Here is a 20,585-nt window from a genome sequence, read left to right as displayed (position 1 = left end):
GAGTAGCATAACATTCGCTATTAAAACCTGTGGGACTTACTTCATCAATGCTGAATGATTTCAAATCTGTGAAGTGCAGGATTTAGAGATAACCGCAGTTCCAAAGCAAGTGTTGAGAGCAGAACCCCTGCTGGGTTTAATTAGACTCATCAAGGATTTGTGCTGAGGTGATAAATTGGTGATGAGCTGCAGCTGAGTTATGCTGGAGACGTCTTGTTGAGTTCGGCCTGAAGTTGTGAATTTCTCACACTGAAATTGAAAAAAATATATTTTTTTTTGCACAATGTCCAATGATGGGAGTAAAAAGAAAGGGAAAGCACCAGGTGACAAAAAATCTTTGAAAAAGAAAGGGAAGAGAAGAGAGACATATGCTGTGTATATTTATAAGGTGTTAAAACAGGTGAGGGTTTTTTTTTTGCTTTTTTTCATGCTTCACTTTAATTTAGACAGTGTTAAAAGTTTGTTTGGGGTCCTTAAAAGTTCTAGTGCTCCGGTTCTAAGCTCTCAGATTCGTGTTCTTGCCTTGAGATGTTCTTTTCTGCTCTTGTCGCCTATGCACCTCAAGGCTTGATATGTTTTGAGATGCTTTTCAGCTCACCGCTGGTGTAAAGAGTGATTTTTTTTTTTTGAGTTATTGTAGCCTTCCTGTCAGCTCGTGTGCTATTTTCCTCTGAAGGAATTTCCACCTATAGATGTTTTTCTCACCATTTTGTGTAACCTCCAGGGGTGTATGTGAAAATCCCAAGAGATCAGTACGTTCTGGAGTCCTCCAACTCCGGCACCAAGGGCCACACCATGGCCAGTGTCCTTGAGAGTCCTCTTGACTTGTGTGCTCATAGTTTGATGCATTTCACCATCACGTGATTGGATTGGATGGTATCCCTATTAAAGTGTCTATTAAAAACAAGTACATGATTTTTTTGTTTTGCAGGTGCACCCGGACACGGGGATCTCAAGCAGAGCTATGAGCATCATGAACTCGTTTGTGAATGATGTGTTCGAGCGCATTGCCACCGAGGCGTCCAGACTGACCCAGTACAACAAACGCTCAACCATCACGAGCCGGGAGGTGCAGACCGCCGTGCGCCTGCTGCTTCCAGGGGAACTCGCCAAGCACGCCGTGTCTGAGGGCACCAAAGCAGTGACTAAGTACACGAGCTCCAAGTGAGCTAGTTTGGGCTGGAATATTGAGTTTGGAAATAAAATAGTGCAATATCTTCAGTGTTTTGTCTCAAGTTCATTGATTTTTCTACAGAATCCAGAATTTTTTTTTTTCCCCCCCAATGTTGGCTTGGATCAGATGCTGCTCTATCATTGTTTCACATGTTTACGTTTTTAATAGAATTGCTCTTTGAACAGGGAAGCCATGGCCTAATGGTGAGAGAAACAGCTTTGGGACCAAAAGGTCACTGGTTCAATTCCCTTGACGAGCAGGAATGGCTGAAGTGCCCTTGAGCAAGAAACTGAACCCCCAACTACTGCTCAGACGGCTCTGGATAAGCACATCTGTTAAATGCCGTTAATGAAATTTAATGCTCTGATTATCCAAACCGGACGTATGGTTGAGGATATTTTATTTATTTTTTTGAAATATTTAGACGTGAAACCGGAAGGGCCACAATGGCTGAAGGTCCGAAACCTTAAATTTGTCCATGTAACAGATGGCTTGAGAGGAAATCTAGTTCACAGGACTAACAAAATAGCAGACATGTAACCACCCAGACTTAATGATTGTTGGTTTGTTTGGTTTCAGTTCTAGTCCACATCACAATATTTATTGCCATGTCTTTCATGCGCATAAATCCGCTCAGGTTTTCTCCCAAAGAAATACGAGAGAACAGACTGAGAAACATCCAGTTGGGACAAGTGAGCAGCAGGAAGAATCATAAGAATCCAGAGTAAATAAAAGCTCAATCTGTAACGTAAAATGAAAACAAGGAATCCTAAATTGTTCTGTCAAAGCACAAGAATATAAATTGTACAAATAAAATAGGTGGGGGCATAATGGAGTTTGTACAAGGAAAACAAGAATAAGGTAAAAACATGAGGAAATGGAGGTAGTCATGAAAGTACTTTGTGAATAAAGGAAAACAAAGTTGTAAAAACTTAGTGAGAGCAAGTCAATCAGAAAGCATACCGGTAAAGTTTGTATAAGAACAAGAATAAAAGTAAAACAGTAGGAATAAAAATAGCATGCAAAACAAATCCAAAAGTACAACCCCGATTCCAAAAAAGTTGGGACAAAGGAAGTTTCAAAATTCCATATTTTATTCAGAATAGAACATAGATGACAAATGTTTAAACTGAGAAAATGTATCATTTAAAGAGAAAAATTAGGTGATTTTAAATTTCATGACAACAACACATCTCAAAAAAGTTGGGACAAGGCCATGTTTCCCACTGTGAGACATCCCCTTTTCTCTTTACAACAGTCTGTAAACGTCTGGGGACTGAGGAGACAAGTTGCTCAAGTTTAGGGATAGGAATGTTAACCCATTCTTGTCTAATGTAGGGTTCTAGTTGCTCAACTGTCTTAGGTCTTTTTTGTCGTATCTTCCGTTTTATGATGCGCCAAATGTTTTCTATGGGTGAAAGATCTGGACTGCAGGCTGGCCAGTTCAGTACCCGGACCCTTCTTCTACGCAGCCATGATGCTGTAATTGATGCAGTATGTGGTTTGGCATTGTCATGTTGGAAAATGCAAGGTCTTCCCTGAAAGAGACATCGTCTGGATGGGAGCATATGTTGCTCTAGAACCTGGATAGACCTTTCAGCATTGATGGTGTCTTTCTAGATGTGTAAGCTGCCCATGCCACACGCACTAATGCAACCCCATACCATCAGAGATGCAGGCTTCTGAACTGAGCGCCGATAACAACTCGGGTCGTCCTTCTTCTCTTTAGTCCGAATGACACGGCGTCCCTGATTTCCATAAAGAACTTCAAATTTTGATTCGTCTGACCACAGAACAGTTTTCCACTTTGCCACAGTCCATTTTAAATGAGCCTTGACCCAGAGAAGATGTCTGCGCTTCTGGATCATGTTTAGATACGGCTTCTTCTTTGAACTATAGAGTTTTAGCTGGTAACGGTGGATGGCACGGTGAATTGCGTTCTCAGATAATGTTCTCTGGAAATATTCCTGAGCCCATTTTGTGATTTCCAATACAGAAGCATGCCTGTATGTGATGCAGGGCCCGAAGATCACGGGCACCCAGTATGGTTTTCTGGCCTTGACCCTTACACACAGAGATTCTTCCAGATTCTCTGAATCTTTTGATGATATTATGCACTGTAGATGATGATATGTTCAAACTCTTTGCAATTTTACACTGTCGAACTCCTTTCTGATATTGCTCCACTATTTGTCGGTGCAGAATTAGGGGGATTGGTGATCCTCTTCCCATCTTTACTTCTGAGAGCCGCTGCCACTCCAAGATGCTCTTTTTATACCCAGTCATGTTAATGACCTATTGCCAATTGACCTAATGAGTTGCAATTTGGTCCTCCAGCTGTTCCTTTTTTGTACCTTTAACTTTTCCAGCCTCTTATTGCCCCTGTCCCAACTTTTTTGAGATGTGTTGCTGTCATGAAATTTCAAATGAGCCAATATTTGGCATGAAATTTCAAAATGTCTCACTTTCGACATTTGATATGTTGTCTATGTTCTATTGTGAATACAATATCAGTTTTTCAGATTTGTAAATTATTGCATTCCGTTTTTATTTACAATTTCTACTTTGTCCCAACTTTTTTGGAATCGGGGTTGTATGAGTGTAAATAGAGTACAATTGAGCTCAGAAGTTTACACGTGTTCCGGACATGAATTTCATGTTTTGGCTCACAGTGATTTCTTTGAACTGTTAGTTTTTATGCATGGTGGTGTAGGGGTTAGTACTGTCGCCTCACAGCAAGACAGTTCTGGGTTCAAGCCCAGCAGCTGACGGGGGCCTTTCTGTGTGGAGTTTGTATGTTCTCGCCGTGTCTGTGTGGGTTTTCTCCGGGTGCTCCGGTTTCCACCACAGTCCAAAGCCATGCAATTAGGTTAACATGGGAATGACCTTAGGCTGCTTTGCTTTCCTATGATGAAATAAATTTCATTTTACGTTTGTACAGTGACAATAAAAAAAGGCATTTTTCTGGGGCAGAGTGATTGTACAACATACAGCTTTAACAACAAAAAGAACTTCCTACACGATTGTGAATTAATTTTGGGTTTTCTGAAATCAACACGAGGTCAAAACAAATATACGGTACATACAGCCACCAAATACTTGGTTAAATGTCCTTGACCAGTCAACAAGCTTCTGTCAGAATTCTAGTTGGATATTTGCCCACTCTTCTTGGCAAAACTGATCGAGTTCAGTTACATTTGTATGTTTCCTGGCACGGACTTGACTTTTAAGCCCGGTATTTTTCAAGCCCATTTATTTTCGATACGGTTAGATATGTTTGAAAGTTTGTAGCTGACCACATGGACAAAGAAAAAAGCCTTCTGAAGGAAAGTTTGATGGTCAAAGATTGAGTTGTTTGTTGACAATGACCAGAGATACAGAGGAACAGTGCCCCAACTGTGAAGCATGGTGGTGGTAGCATCATGCTTCTCTGGGGCTGTTTTGCTGCCAGGGGAACTGGCTCATTGGACAAAGTGGATGGAAAAATGAGGGAGGAAAGCTACCTCAGTATAACCATCAGAAACTTGGACACAGTTGGATGTTCCAGCAGGACAGTGACCCCAAACACACATCAAAGCAGGCATAAAACAAATTCTGATCTCTATCCTGTTGAAAAGTCAGGTCTGTGCCAGGAAACACACGAAATTAATTGAATATCAATTCTGCCAAATATCCAACCAGAATTCGGACAGAAGCTTGTTGATGGCTACCAAGGTAAAACTTGCGAAGGGACGTTTAAACAAATATGAGATGGCTGTATGTAAAATTTTGACTCATAGCATTCATGTACGTGTATGTAAACTTCAGACTGCAACTCGATAAAAAAATGTTGATGTGAGGAAATTAAAAATGGAAGAACAAACCGTAATAAACAAGAACGAGAGGAATGGAACAGAAGAAATCAATAAGCGTTTATAAAAGAAGAAGAAGAAGAAGAAGAAAAAGTAGACAAGATCACAAAAATAATTAGTAAAAAGTAAAATAGGTAAAACAGGCGGCACGGTGGTGTAGTGGTTAGCGCTGTCGCCTCACAGCAAGAAGGGCCGGGTTCGAGCCCCGTGGCCAGCGAGGGCCTTTCTGTGTGGAGTTTGCATATTCTCCCCGTGTCCGCATGGGTTTCCTCCGGGTGCTCCGGTTTCCCCCACAGTCCAAAGACATGCAGGTTAGGTTAACTGGTGACTCTAAATTGACTGTAGGTGTGAGTGTGAATGGTTGTCTGTGTCTATGTGTCAGCCCTGTGATGACCTGGCGACTTGTCCAGGGTGTACCCCGCCTTTCGCCCGTAGTCAGCTGGGATAGGCTCCAGCTTGCCTGCGACCCTGTAGAACAGGATAAAGCGGCTACAGATGATGAGATGAGATGAGATGAGATGAATGCTCACTTGTTCTATATTGTGGCATCATATTGTGCAGTAACATATAATCACCACTAGATAGCAGTGTTTGAAAACGTTTGACAGGGAGGTCTCAGTGAACAAACAACTGAGACCTCATGGCCAAGATCAACAGCACAAAATGGGATCAAATGGATGAAAAAAACAATTTCAAGGCATTACCGTAAAAACTGAAGCTTGACACGAAAGCCGGGTTCGAGTACTTCTGTGGATGATTTTATAGATGTATTTTTGTTCCCAGAAAAAAATCTACAGAGTTGTGGACGTAGCATTAATGGAAACCTTTGTTTACATGAATGATCATGGCACACAGTGTGACAGTGATTTGAAGTTGAAACAAGTTTGTAACCTCGTTCTTGAATTCGTATGTTTTCACATAATCGTGCACAAATTTGGAACAAACCCTGAACTAGTAGAACAGCACTCGGAAGGTCGGGTGCACATCTCTGTCAAGCCACATTCTGTATTCTCAACATCAAAATCAAATCACTTGAACATAAAGTTGTACGCCAAATTTCATCCAAATCTTTCATCCATAACTTTTTGAGCTATGTTCAGAACAGAAAAAAAAAATCCTGGATCCATGAAGATATCTGGATTTGTAGCAAAATCTAATCAGTTGTTCCTTGGCCCATGGCCAACCTTTCCTCCAAATTTAATCAAAATATGTTTATTACTTTATGAGTTACATTGGGAACAGACAGACAAACAAACAAACAAACAAACGGAGGTGAAAACATAACGTCCTCCAAAAAAGTTGGCGGAGGTAATTAAGAGCTTGGATTCATGGTGTTGGAAGAATTATAAATCTCATCTCATCATCTGTAGCCGTTTTATCCTGTTCTACAGGGTCGCAGGCGAGCTGGAGCCTATCCCAGCTGACTACGGGCGAAAGGCGGGGTACACCCTGGACAAGTCGCCAGGTCATCACAGGGCTGACACATAGACACAGACAACCATTCACACTCACATTCACACCTACGCTCAATTTAGAGTCACCAGTTAACCTAACCTGCATGTCTTTGGACTGTGGGGGAAACCGGAGCACCCGGAGGAAACCCACGCGGACACGGGGAGAACATGCAAACTCCGCACAGAAAGGCCCTCGCCGGCCACGGGGCTCGAACCCGGACCTTCTTGCTGTGAGGCGACAGCGCTAACCACTACACCACCGTGCCGCCCGAATTATAAATCTGTAAGAAGAATAAAAAGAATTCTTGAAAAAAATATGTTGTTTTACCAAAATACTGTGAAGAATTTCCACGAGTGTTGTAGTCAGGATCACCTAAACCGAGACCAAGTCATCACCAAGACCAAGGCAGGATGAGACCAAGTCAAGACCAGGACCAGACCAGTGGATGTGAAGGGGGTGGGGGAGGGGTGACAGCTGTTAACAGGAAGAAAAAATTTAAATTAGCAATGAGTCACGTTATCAGTTACATTTGAAGCAGGAAATTTTCCATCCAATCACAGTAATGACGTTCACAAATGAATCAGACAATGCACAGGCAATTTCGTGAAATCCCAACTGTTGTGGTTTTGACCAGTCTTGAAATAAAATCCTGAGTCCTCTATGTTCCACGTTCTACGTTCCAACCCTCACTTACTGTATGATCATGAGCTTTTGCCCAGGTCAGACGGCAGAGAGACTCATGCTACGACTTGCGATCGGTCAGGTGGCGACTGATCGCAGGTGGATGCAGGTGTTTTTGCGTCAAGTCCTTCGTTGTGGTCAGACGTATTGCAAGACGCAGAGTTTTTAAGTTGAATCGACCAGTCGGAAGCAGACGCAGCTAGACGCAGCGCACAGAAAGCCTTTAAAAAATATAAGGCCATCAGACTGCTCGCAGGTTGTTGTAAACTATTTGCAGGTGCAGTCTGCGTCTACCATGCGATGCATTGCAGCCATCTCTCAAGACTTGTCTTCCCCTGTGTCTAGCTGCCGCTACCTGCTTCAACCTGCAATTGGTTGCTCAAGCGTTGCACGACTGCCTGCCTCTACACACGTCAACCTGCTATTTGCACCGATTGGAAGTGAATCGCAGCTGAAATGCGAACAGATCGTGATCCACTTGCATCAACCTGCCTCTACAAAAGACCCTCTGCAACACTCTGCCATTATCTGTGTCATCGTGAGTGGATGCAAGACCAGTCTTGTGTCTACCTGCGATTTTGTTATCGCAGGTAGACGCAAGTAGTTGAAAATTAGTTGCAGCCTGCCGTCTGACCTGGGCATTTGGGTAGTGATCGAAAGGATGAGATCTCGGATACAAGTGGCTGAAATGAGCTTTCTCCGTAGGGTGGCTGGGTTCATCTTGAGAGATAGGGTGAGGAGCTCAGACATCCGGAGGGATCTCGGAGTCGAGATGCTGCTCCTTCTTGTTGAAAGGAGTCAGCTGAGGTAGTTTGGGCATCTGATTAGGATGCCTCCTGGGCGCCTTCCTTTGGAGGTTTTCCGGGCACGTTCAACTGGGTGGAGACCTCAGGGTAGACCCAGAACATGCTGGAGAAATTATATATCTCATCTGGCCTGGGAGCACCTTGGGATCCCCCAGGAGGAACTGGAGAACGTTTGCTGGGGAAAGAGATGTCTGGAGTACCCTACTGCCACCGCGACCCAATTTCGGATAAGCGGAAGAAATTGGATGGATGGATGGAGTCCTGGATGTCCGAGACGAGACCAAGACCCTCAAAAAGTAGTCTTAAGACCAGTCTCAAGTGTGTATAAAGTTACAGCTTTACCTCTGACTAATAAGGTACTGAATCTGGACACAACAGAGACGTCAATACTGTACCAAGGACATAATATGTCACGTACATCTGACAGAAAAGGTTTTTCAAAGCTCTTTATTCTGTAGAGCGTCCTTAATAAAGGTCTTTGTGAAAGATGTGTTACTGTAGAAAAAGATAATGGATTAGAACGATTATATTCAATCAAGCTTCAACCTGTGATGGAAATTACACCCTGAATCGGAACTACTTTCAGAACTGATTTTACAGAAAATTAGCCAACACTTTCTGACTCGTGGTGGAAAAAAGAAACTCTTTTTCTTGAAAATGAGAGCAGCTACTGTTGGTTGACCTTAAAAAAAGTTTCTGCTTAATTTAATTGACTTAATTTAACACAACATGCTGAGTTAACAGAGTGGATTTGTGCGTAAGGTTTAGAACATTGTACTTAAATTGTAATTTGTGAATTTAGCAATGCTAATGCTCATGCTAATGCTAATGATTGTTTCCTCAAATGGCTGCTTTGCTGAAATGTCTATCAGTATCCTCGGGTTTAGAGTTTCGACCAAGGAATATGTCTTGAAGTATGACTTATTTTAAAAATACTGCCATTCAAAATACCATAATTTCTATTTTCATTAAATTTGCATAATTTTCAGGTTAAAAAAAAAACCCTCGCCATTTAATTTCTCTTCAAGAAAACACTTTTTTGTGTGTTTGAAAAAAAAACACTAAACATGAAACCAACTTCCCAAGTGTAAAATATTCCAGACCTGAAATCAGCCTGATCATAGATTTGTAGTTAAAAGAAAATAAAACACAAAAAATTCACATGAAATTTTCACAACTGCTTTTTAGACACTTGTGTTATTTTTTCCCCCACACAGTCTGTGTGGGGCGGCACGGTGGTGTAGTGGTTAGCGCTGTCGCCTCACAGCACGAAGGTCTGGGTTCGAGCCCTGTGGCCGGTGAGTGTGAATGGTTGTCTATGTGTCAGCCCTGTGATGACCTGGCGACTTGTCCAGGGTGTACCCCGCCTTTTGCCCGTAGTCAGCTGGGATAGACTCCAGCTTGCCTGCGACCCTGTAGAACAGGATAAAGTGGCAAGATGAGATCATTTTTTCATGTGATTTTTATCCATCCATCCATTATCTGTAGCCGCTTTATCCTGTCCGACAGGGTCGCAGGCAAGCCGGAGCCTATCCCAGCTGACTATGGGTGAGTGGCGGGGTACACCCTGGACAAGTCGCCAGGTCATTGCAGGGCTGGTATTTAGTGACTAAAATAGGTATTTGAAAATACAATTAATTCACAGTATTTATTTGATGCATGTGCAGCCACAGGAACTACTTGTTTGAAATGTAAATTGATTTTATGTTGTCATAAAGAGCAGTATGAATTAGGAATATACTGTAATATAGTTAAAAAAAAAAAAAGACCTGTATCCAAAGGTTGGGGTTTGTAGTCATCCATCCATCCATTATCTGTAGCTGCTTATCCTGTTCTACAGGGTCGCAGGCAAGCTGGAGCCTTTCCCAGCTGACTATGGGCGAAAGGCGGGGTACACCCTGGACAAGTCGCCAGGTCATCGCACCATTCACACCTACGGTCAATTTAGAGCCACCATTTATAGCTTAACCTGCATGTCTTTGGACTGTGGGGGAAACCGGAGCACCCGGGGAGAACATGCAAACTCCATACCTAAAGGCCCTCGCCGGCTGCTGGGCTCAAACCCAGGACCTTCTTGCTGTGAGGCAACAGTGCTAACCACTACACCACTGTGCTGCCCCGTGATTTTTGCACAAGATTACAGATGTTTTTACAGACAATTGTTTTTTTTTTTTTTTAATAAATAAATTTTTCACAATTAACTTTTCACTTTTTTCAGATGATGTGATTTTTTGGACACACAATTCATTTATTTTGATATCTTTTTCCGCATGATGTTTCACCTGATTCATTTATTTCACTTCAATTTCTGTATGCTTTTTTAATTTCTACGTCAAAGGTTTATTTAGGGCGGCACGGTGGTGTAGTGGTTAGCGCTGTCGCCTCACACCAAGAAGGTCCGGGTTCGAGCCCCGTGGCCAGCGAGGGCCTTTCTGTGCGGAGTTTGCATGTTCTCCCCGTGTCCGCGTGGGTTTCCTCCGGGTGCTCCGGTTTCCCCCACAGTCCAAAGACATGCAGGTTAGGTTAACTGGTGACTCTAAATTGCCCGTAGGTGTGAATGTGAGTGTGAATGGTTGTCTGTGTCTATGTGTCAGCCCTGTGATGACCTGGCGACTTGTCCAGGGTGTACCCCGCCTTTCGCCCGTAGTCAGCTGGGATAGGCTCCAGCTTGCCTGTGACCCTGTAGAAGGATAAAGCGGCTACAGATAATGAGATGAGAGATGAGGTTTATTTATCATGGATCATGAACACAATGTGTTTTCAAACAACAAATCTCTTTGCTACAAATTTATTCACAAATGTATTTTTTGACCTCCGATTCCTTTATTGTCATGTGATTTTGAAAAGCATATTGTTTTTTAAAATATCATTCACTGATATTTTAAAAAATACAAATATATTTTTACGAGATTTTTTTACGCACTTAATTTAGTTTCATGTGACTTTTTCAGCTGATTCATTTTCACATTATTTTCACGTGAATTATTTCACATGACGAATTCATTTTTATATATTATTCATTCATGTTCACCTGATTGATTCATGTCCACAGGATTTTTTTTTTTAATATGATTTATTTTTGCATGATTTTTTTCCACAATTAATTTTTTCATGTTATTGTTTTTTTTTAATTCACGATTCATTATATTTCACGTGATTTTTGAAGAGACTAATTTTCCCATATGATTTTTTTTACACTTGATTTGATCATTTTAAATGTTAATTTTTTCACATTTATTGATCGCTTATTATTCACATTATGTGTTTCATGTGCAATTTCAGGGCATAACGTGTTGAAATGCATTTCCACATCATCGAATGTGAGGTATAGAAATTTCAAATGATAGTCACCTTTCCTACTCATCTGTATCCAGATATCTACAACCCCAAATCAGAAAACGTTGAGATGTCATCTCATCTCATTATCTCTAGCCGCTTTATCCTTCTACAGGGTCGCAGGCAAGCTGGAGCCTATCCCAGCTGACTACGGGCGAAAGGCGGGGTACACCCTGGACAAGTCGCCAGGTCATCACAGGGCTGACACATAGACACAGACAACCATTCACACTCACATTCACACCTACGCTCAATTTAGAGTCACCAGTTAACCTAACCTGCATGTCTTTGGACTGTGGGGGAAACCGGAGCACCCGGAGGAAACCCACGCGGACATGGGGAGAACATGCAAACTCCGCACAGAAAGGCCCTCGCCGGCCACGGGGCTCGAACCCGGACCTTCTTGCTGTGAGGCGACAGCGCTAACCACTACACCACCGTGCTGGCCAATTTTGATTCTTGCAACACATTTTTCAAAAAAGTTGGGATGGTAAAGCATTTTCCACTTTATAATGTTTCCATTCCTTCTGACAACACTTCAAGATGTTTATGGACTGAAGACACCAAGTGATGAAGTGACTTTTTTTCAGGTGTTATTTTGTTCTAGCCTGGCAAGCCAGACTAAATGTGAATATTTAGTCTGGCCTCGATCCGTAGACATTTCCGAAGCGGGTAGGAGGAACAAACCGCTGTCTTTCAAACTGTCTCTGTGCGTATAGGCCAACGCTCTGACCAATCAGCACAACAGTGACTGTGACGTAGTCAGAGCGACAGAAAGCAGTGGGGGAGGCCTTGAAATAAATAATTTTTCAAAATGTGTATTAATTAATAAACAGGTTCTAGATATTAAGAAGTTTGGAGATAATGACCACAAGTTTGGAGTCTGTACCACATACACATTTTTTTCAAGTGTTTTTCAAGGGTTTGCTTAAACTGTTTTTGAGAGTTTTTATTTAGTGGTGTTTGGTGAAATAATTTCCCTTAAATTTAAAATAACGGGAAAATAAGAAACAATCAAAAAGTATTGTTTCAAAGCTGTTTATTAATTCTTCGTACTGCACAAACTAGCCCCATCCTTTTGGCTACGAGCGGAGTCAGCTGGTAGATCAGACTTTTGCCATAGCCGGTCGGCAAAACAGCGGAAATGTCCTTCTTGAAAAGGAATGAGCGGAGAGCCTCTTCCTGCTCATGTTTCAACGAAAACTCCAAGTCTAATTCTTCTAAAACTGATTCCAAAGCGGAGTCAAACGCGCGCTGTTCACTAGCCGTAGCCATCTTTCCTGTTGCGCTTTCTCCAGCGTCGCGCAGCTTCGTCGTCACTCCTGCAAAAGCCCGCCCAAAGAATCCAAACAAAAACCTTGCGTTGTGATTGGCGGGCACGATTTGATGCCCGGGGTGTTTTTGTTTATATGGTGCGAGGCTAGACCCACTCGCTAGGCAAAAATATTTTTGGCCGCTAGGAGGGTGGGTCTAGTTTACTAGGCTAATTTTGTTCCATTCTTCCTGTAAACAGGTCTTAAGGTGTGCAACAGTACGGGGTCGTCACTGTCATATTTTTCATTTCAAAATTCTCCACACGTTCTCTATTGGGGACATTGGGGACACGCCCTCTTCTTCCACAGCCACGCCTTCGTAATGTGTGCAGAATGTAGTTTTACATTGTCTTGTTGAAATCTCCCTGGAAAAGTCGTCGTCTTGAAGGCAGCGTATGTTGCTCCGAAATCTCAGTGTACTTTTCTGCATTAATGCTCCATCACAGAAGTGTAAGTTACCTTCGCCAAGGGCACTGACACAACACCATACCATGACACACCCTGGCTTTTGGACTTGTTCCTGGTAACATGGTAAGATGGTCCTTTCAGCTTCAGAGCATATGACGTCCATTTCTTCCAAAATAGACCTGGAATACTGATTCGTCTGACCACAGTACATGTGATGGTCCATCCCGGATGCCTCCGAGCTCAGGGAAGTCAACGGCGCTACTTCTGAACACAGTTAACATAAGGTTTCCTTTTTGCACAATAAAGTTTTAACTGGTGTTTGTGGATGCAACTCCGTATTGTAGCTCGACAAAGGTTTGTCAAAGTAATCCTGAGCCCATGTGGTTCTATCAGCAAAAGATGAATATCGGTTCTTGATGCAGTGCCGTCTGAGGGATCAGAGATCACGGGTGTTCAAATTAGGCTTGAGCCCTTGCCCTTTATGCATTGAAATTCCTCCAGATTCCTTCAATTGTCGAACGATACTCAGCACCGTAGAGGGTGAAATATCCAAATCCCTTCCTATCTTTCTTTGAGGAACATTGTTTTTAAACATTTCAATTATTTCCCCATACATTTGTTGACAAACTGGAGATTCTCGGCCCATCTTTGCTCCTCAAAGACTCGGCTTTTTCTGTATTCTGATTTTGTACCAAATCATGATTACAATCACCTGTTGACATCACCCATTTCAAATCACATCATTATTTCATTGCTTTACCTCAGTACTCGCCCTAAATTGCCCCAGTCCCAACTTTTTTTTTTTTTTTGCAATGTGTTGCAGGCCTAAAACACAGGTCAAAAAAAAAGTCAAAGTCCTTCCCACGCCTTACAGTACCTGGTATTCCTAGGCAGTCTCCCACTCAAGTACTAACCAGGCCCAACCTGTATGTGGCGCATCGGGCGGCACCGATCTCCGTTTCCATAGCCCTCGGCCTCTCGCCTATTACATAGCTAGGGTTACAGTGGGGGGCTAGTCCTCTGGTAACCACGAGAGTTTAACTCCCCATGCACATCTGTATTGCAGCATGCCTTGCCAGATGGCAGTAGGTACCATTTTTATGATGGTCTTTGGTATGACCCAATCGTGAATAGAACTCCCGATCTCCCGATCGAGAGGCGGACATGCTACCACTAGGCCACTAGTCGGTATAAACACAGGAATAGATGTACGTTAACAAATGAAATGAAGTTGACCAACAAAACATGAAATATCTTGGGTTCGTTCTGTCTACAATGAAATACAAGTCAAAGTACGTTTGGAAATCACTGCTTTCATTGTTTAATTTACATTTTCCGTCCCGTCCCAATATTTTCTGATTTGAGGTTTGAAATTTTGAAGTTTGGTTGTTATATTGAAGCTATAACAATGGAGACATTTATCAAGATTAATCATGCAGTTGCAGTCAGAATTTTTCACACAGGAACATGAATATCATGGCTTTCAGTGAGTTCTTGAAACTGTTCTTTTTCTGTGGAAAGATAATTGTACAACACATACATCTTTAATGGAAGCAACCCCCCCCGCCAAGAATCTGGTGCACAAGTTTTGATTTGTTTTGGGTTTTCTGAAATCGACACAGGATCAAAATTTGACATACACCGACTCAGATTATTAATTCAGTGGTGCTGAAAGTTCTGAAATGCCTTTTAACTTGCCAAGGCTAGTGATGATGATTGACTACAACTGGTAGCTTCTCTGTTCCAACATAAAAAGTTTTGTCTGACACTCATTGGATTGACCAACACACAGTACAATGGGAAAGTCCCAGGAGCTCAGTGCAGATCTGAGAAAGAGGATCAGAGATTTACACACACAGGAGTGTCTCCTGGAGCAATTTCTAAACTCTAAACAAGTGCAGATTCCAAGCTCATCAGTTCAAACAATTGCATGTTCATAAAAGTTATTGGGAGGTGTAGCCACTTTGCCAAGACACTTTCCTAGAAGCAGACTCAAACTGTCACCACCAGCTGAGAGAAAATTAGTTTGGATGATCAGGACCCATCAAAACACAGGCAGGCCTGTCATGAACTGGAAGCTGCTGGAACATTGTCTACAGTCAAGCGAATTTTACATCAGCATGGACTGAGAAGCTGCCATCCAAGAAAGAAGCCCCTGCTCCAAACTCGACTAATGTTTGCAGCTGACCACCTGGACAAAGAAAAAGTCTTCTGGAGGAAGGCCTGATGGTCAGATCAGACAAAGATTGAGTTATTTGGCCACAATGACCAGAAGTACAGAGGAACACTGTACCAGAAGCACGGTGGTGGTAGCATCGTGCTCTGGGGCTGTTTTGCTGTCAGTGGAAGTGATTCATTGCAGCAAATGAATGGCATAACGAAGAACCTCAGAATTCTTCGGCATAACCTCAAACCATTAGAAATTTGGACACAATTGGGTGGTCCAACAGGACAATGACCCCAAACGCATATCAGAGCTAGTTGTGGAGGATAAAGCAGGTGAATATTAAGCTTAAAACAAGTCCTCAACCTGATCGAAAATATGTGGACTGTGCTTAAACGTCGTGTCTGCACCAGGAAACACCATTGAATTCTGTTAATTCTGCCAAGAAGAGTGGTCAAATATCCAGCCAGAATTCTGTCAGAAGCTTGTTGATGGTGAACAAAAGTGTCTGGTCAAGGTGAAATTTGCTAAGGGACATTTAATGAAATATTGAGTGTGCCGTAATAGATAGTTTGTGTATGTCTTTCGTTCCAGCTTGCAGCTGAAAAATGATCTTGATTGCATAAACATGGATGTTCTTAAAAGCATCATCTAATTAGCCTGGTAGTTGCTTTGTTAATTAACACTTGGTCAACAATTTACTCAGACTGCAGCTTTGTATTCGCTGGTGAACTACTGCAAACTGGGGAGGGGGGAAAACGAGCAGAGGCAAAGCAGACACCTTGGTTTGAAAATAAATGGTGCTTTTTGTTTTGCATTAATCAGAGCTACAGCAACGCAGCCTGAGCAATGCCGGATGTTAATGTGGTGTATTGCGTTCCGTCTCCCTCCCCTGCTTGCTCTTTTGCTCCTGCAATGTGCCTTGATGGTCTGATGTATGCTAATGAGAGCATGTCTGTGGACGTATTACGGCGCGTGTGATAGGGTCATTAATGACAGTGTCTTAAGCACTATCATCATCATGACCATTTTCCCTCTGATCTCCCGGTTCCTCGCTGATCCCCCCTTTCTCTCTCCCTCTCTCTCTCTGGAGTCATTTCTCTCTCTCTCTCTCTCTCTCTTTCTCTCTCTTTTGGGAGAGTGTTATAAGCACATTATGGATTGGGACATTAGTGACTAATGTAGTCACTGGGCCCCGCATTGTTTTGGTGTGCAAGTGCATCATTAGAAAATGTTCCACTTGGCGGGGAAGCGCGTATTAGGGGCGCTCGCGATGAAATGAGGTTGTGATCGATTGTTAAATTTATCGAGAGCTATTAGATTGAAATATGAACCTCTCAATTGTCATAATGAAGAGGGCCTCCATTTGTGCGGGGATCAACAGCACAATGTATAGCGCGCTAAACATCGCAGGTACCGGCTTAAACGCTGGAAGGGTCTTTTTTTTTCGGTCTCATCCGTCATGCCATTCGAATTCTCTCAAAATTCTTTCCGTGGCCAAAGAAAGCACTCCAGAAACACACAGCCAAGCTTGATTCGTGACTTGGTACAAATCTGCGCATTTGCATGCCAACCTCATCTCTCTGGCACACATTGGACATTTGCATTTAATACTACGCTGATCCCATTTGGCCCCAAGTGTTTGAGCGGGAAAGTGTTTCGTATTATACTCAATCACTGACTTGGTTATACTGCTTCGTGTTTTTCTTTGCTACTTTATTTAAATCGCGTACATCCAGGTCTCGATACTGTTATATCTCACATTTGTCCATTGAGCCATTCTCCTGGGATTTTCACGCACAACAGTTTTACACAGAATGATATGACAAAAAATAAATAAATCTGCTGTTGATTGGGTGGTAACACCTTCAAGCGAACAGCCAGACTTGTTCGAGTGGGTAGGAAAGCAAGGGGAACACAAACGAGACCGTCAATGATGGCGTAGTTCACTCCGGCTCAAATCTGGGGAGAAATATGGTATGCACCCTCGGTACCTGTATCTTCGTGCCAAAAAGAATCAAAATCGGTGAAGAATTGAGGGAGAATAATAGCCTGGCAAGCCAGACTACATGCGAATATTTAGTCTGGCCTCGATCCGTAGACATTTCTGAAGGGTGTGGGAGGAACAAACCGCTGTCTTTCAAACTGTCTCTGTGCGTATAGGCCAACGCTCTGACCAATCAGCGCAACAGTGACTGTGACGTAGTCAGAGCGACAGAAAGCAGTGGGGGAGGCCTTGAAATAAATAATTTTTCAAAATGTGTATTAATTAATAAACAGGTTCTAGATATTAAGAAGTTTGGAGATAATGACCACAAGTTTGGAGTCTGTACCACATAACTTATTTTTTTTCAAGTGTTTTTCAAGGGTTTGCTTAAACTGTTTTTGAGAGTTTTTATTTAGTGGCGTTTGGTGAAATAATTTCCCTTAAATTTAAAATAACGGGAAAATAAGAAACAATCAAAAAGTAATGTTTCAAAGCTGTTTATTAATTCTTCGTACTGCACAAACTAGCCCCATCCTTTTGGCTACGAGCGGAGCCAGCTGGTAGATCAGACTTTTGCCATAGCCGGTCGGCAAAACAGCAAAAACGTCCTTCTTGAAAAGGAATGAGCGGAGAGCCTCTTCCTGCTCATGTTTCAGTGAAAACTCCAAGTCTAATTCTTCTAAAACTGATTCCAAAGCGGAGTCAAACGCGCGCTGTTCACTAGCCGTAGCCATCTTTCCTGTTGCGCTTTCTCCAGCGTCGCGCAGCTTTGTCGTCACTCCTGTAAAAGCCCGCCCAAAGAATCCAAACAAAAACCTTGCGTTGTGATTGGCGGGCACGATTTGATGCCCGGGGTGTTTTTGTTTATATGGTGCGAGGCTAGACCCACTCGCTAGGCAAAAATATTTTTGGCCGCTAGGCGGGTGGGTCTAGTTTACTAGGCTAGGAGAATAAGCGATTTGTGTGGAAACTGCTCTTTAGGGCTTAATTACTCCATATCTTCATTATTACCTGCAATTATGCAAATTTGGGTAGAAGCCATATGCATCCCAGGAAGACCTATCTTCCTGCCAACAAGAATATAAATCGGTGAAGAATTGAGGGAGAAGAAGTGATTTTTGTGAAGCGTGGACGACGCCAGACGGACGATGGATGACGGACAGCACATGATGGTATAAACTCATCACCTGTCAGTCGGATGACCTAATAACCACTCTTTACAACCGTGGTGAGCAGAAGAGCATTTCCGAATGTGCAAAACGTCAAACCTTGAGGTGGACAATTCACTCCTGCAGGAATCTGGGGCTACAGTGGGCACCAAACTCCGGAGTTACGGCAGACACTCGGCTAGTTAGCGGTCTACAAGATGACAAGCACGATGGCATCATTACTCGTGTGTAATACAGACGAGGAGGTCTTGTAGCTGGAAATACGAAAGGGCTAAAGCGATGAGATGATGCGAGGACCAAATGTCGCTGCACAACTACACTCTAAAAAATAAAGGTGCTTCAGTGGTTCTTCAAATCTCTGGATGGTTCCACGGAGAGTCAAAACTCTGTGATGAACCATGACATTATGCGAAAGGTTCTTCACATTGGAAATGGTTCTTCAGAGCCTGGCATTCTCTTACCATTTGCTGGTCAATGCACATAGGCTATGTTTACACAAATCTCTCTTCACTGCTCAAACAAATGGTTTAAACGGTTCGTTAAAGAACTGTTGCATGAACGGTTCTTTGAAGCCCTGAAAAAGGTTCTTCTATGGCATCGCCCTGAAGAACCGGTACTGGCCCCATTATTTTTTAGAGTGTATCATGATGGCATTATGGGTAATGTCGGAAACTGCTCCGCTAAGTGAAAACAAATCTCACTGAGTAATTATGAAGCTTAAAATTCACCCAGGGTGTATTTTTAGTTACGTCGTTGGTCTTTAGGATATCGTTTTACTTTTTAAATACTATAATAAGTGTCTTAGTTGCTCTGTAAATTAGTTTCAACCAATTAGTTTGCATTTTTAAAGTCCCCCCTCCTACCAATGTCCCATTAATTAGCAAATGTGTTATTACTGCTGTCTGCTGTACCGCATGCCAACAAGATGAGCCTCCATATATTCCTTTTCTTGTGCTTTAATTTTAATGGGAGGCACAGCAGTCAAGTTAGCAATGAGTGGGAGATAATCAGCAGGAACTAATTGCCTAATTGTATTGATGAGGCCGGCGATCATTAGGTTGTTTCGTGAGTCCAGTGACCAGAGAGCACCACAGATGGCCAGATCTATGTTTATCTTATTGCTTTCACTAAAATTGACTTGTGTACGTGAGTAGCTTGGTGTGTTTCTACAGTATGTTCTGCAGGGAGTAACGCAAGTGTGTGTGTGCGTGTGTGTGTGTGTGGTGTCTGCAGGGAGTAAGACGAATGACTGAAAGGAGTGCTGATTCCTTTTTTTTTCTTTTCTTTTCTTTTGCCCCCCATCTTCTTTTCTTGGTCGAGAAAGTCCCTGCCTCCATTAAAAAAAAATAAAAAAAATTTGAATGTCCACCATTTGAGAAATGAATTTGTGGAAGTCGCTGTCTCTTTTCCCCCATTAGTAAGTGTTTAGTTCAACGTTTTAAATAATTGCGTTACGAGGAATGATATTTAAAATACATTTGGGAGGCAATGGGCCGGGAAAGTGCCTACATGTTTTGCTGATGACACCCGGGCCATTTGGAAGACATCAAAGTAGAGAGGAGGTAGCCCAGATGCATATTATAAACTCATTATGCGTATCATTTAAAAGGATGTACTCCAGCAGCAAAAAAACAATCTCGCCTCTCTCTCTCTCTCTCTCTTTCTCTCTCTCCCTCGCCAGTAATGTGTGTTTGCAAAGTCGGAAGTCTTTGATTCCTTCAGTCAATGTGACAACCATTACAGCACTGCAGAACACAATCAGTGGTGTTTATATATATATATATATATATATATATATATATATATATATATATATATATATATATATACACACACACTGGCCACTTTATTAGGAACATCCATACATCCACCTGCTGTTTGAGGCAGTTCTCTAATCAGCCGATCCCTCGACAGCAGCACGATGCATCGACTCATGCAGATACAAATCAGGAGCTTCAGTTAATGTTCACAATGTTCAAACATCAGAATGGGAAAAAATTGTGATCTCGATTTTTTCTATGACTTTCTTTCACTGGGGCATGGGTGTTGGTTTGAGCCAGATGAACTGGTTCATTTGAGTATTTCAGAAACTGCTGATCTCCTGCGGTTTGTTTTCACACACACACAAAAAACCAGCCTCTAGAGTTTACCCAGAATGGTGCGAAAAACAAAAAAACATCGAGCGAGTACCGTAAGTGAGTGACAGTTCTGTGGGTGGAAACAAACGCCTTGTTGATAAGA

The 20,585-nt window shown here is 42.4% G+C and overlaps 1 protein-coding gene across 1 annotated transcript; it reads left to right on the top strand.

Annotated features, from left to right (window-relative positions):
- Positions 1–283: 283 nt before the first annotated feature.
- On the top strand, positions 284–1,168 carry zgc:92591 (uncharacterized protein LOC436997 homolog). The gene is made up of 2 exons (XM_060920375.1): positions 284–400; positions 932–1,168. The coding sequence occupies exons 1-2, from the start codon at positions 284–286 to the stop codon at positions 1,166–1,168; spliced, it is 354 nt and encodes a 117-aa protein (XP_060776358.1).
- The last annotated feature ends 19,417 nt before the right edge of the window (positions 1,169–20,585 follow it).

Source organism: Neoarius graeffei, chromosome 5 (assembly GCF_027579695.1).
Source record: "Neoarius graeffei isolate fNeoGra1 chromosome 5, fNeoGra1.pri, whole genome shotgun sequence".
NCBI lineage: Eukaryota > Metazoa > Chordata > Actinopteri > Siluriformes > Ariidae > Neoarius > Neoarius graeffei.
The sequence above is the reverse complement of the archived record's forward strand: the minus strand, read 5'-3'. Positions and strand labels throughout refer to the sequence as shown.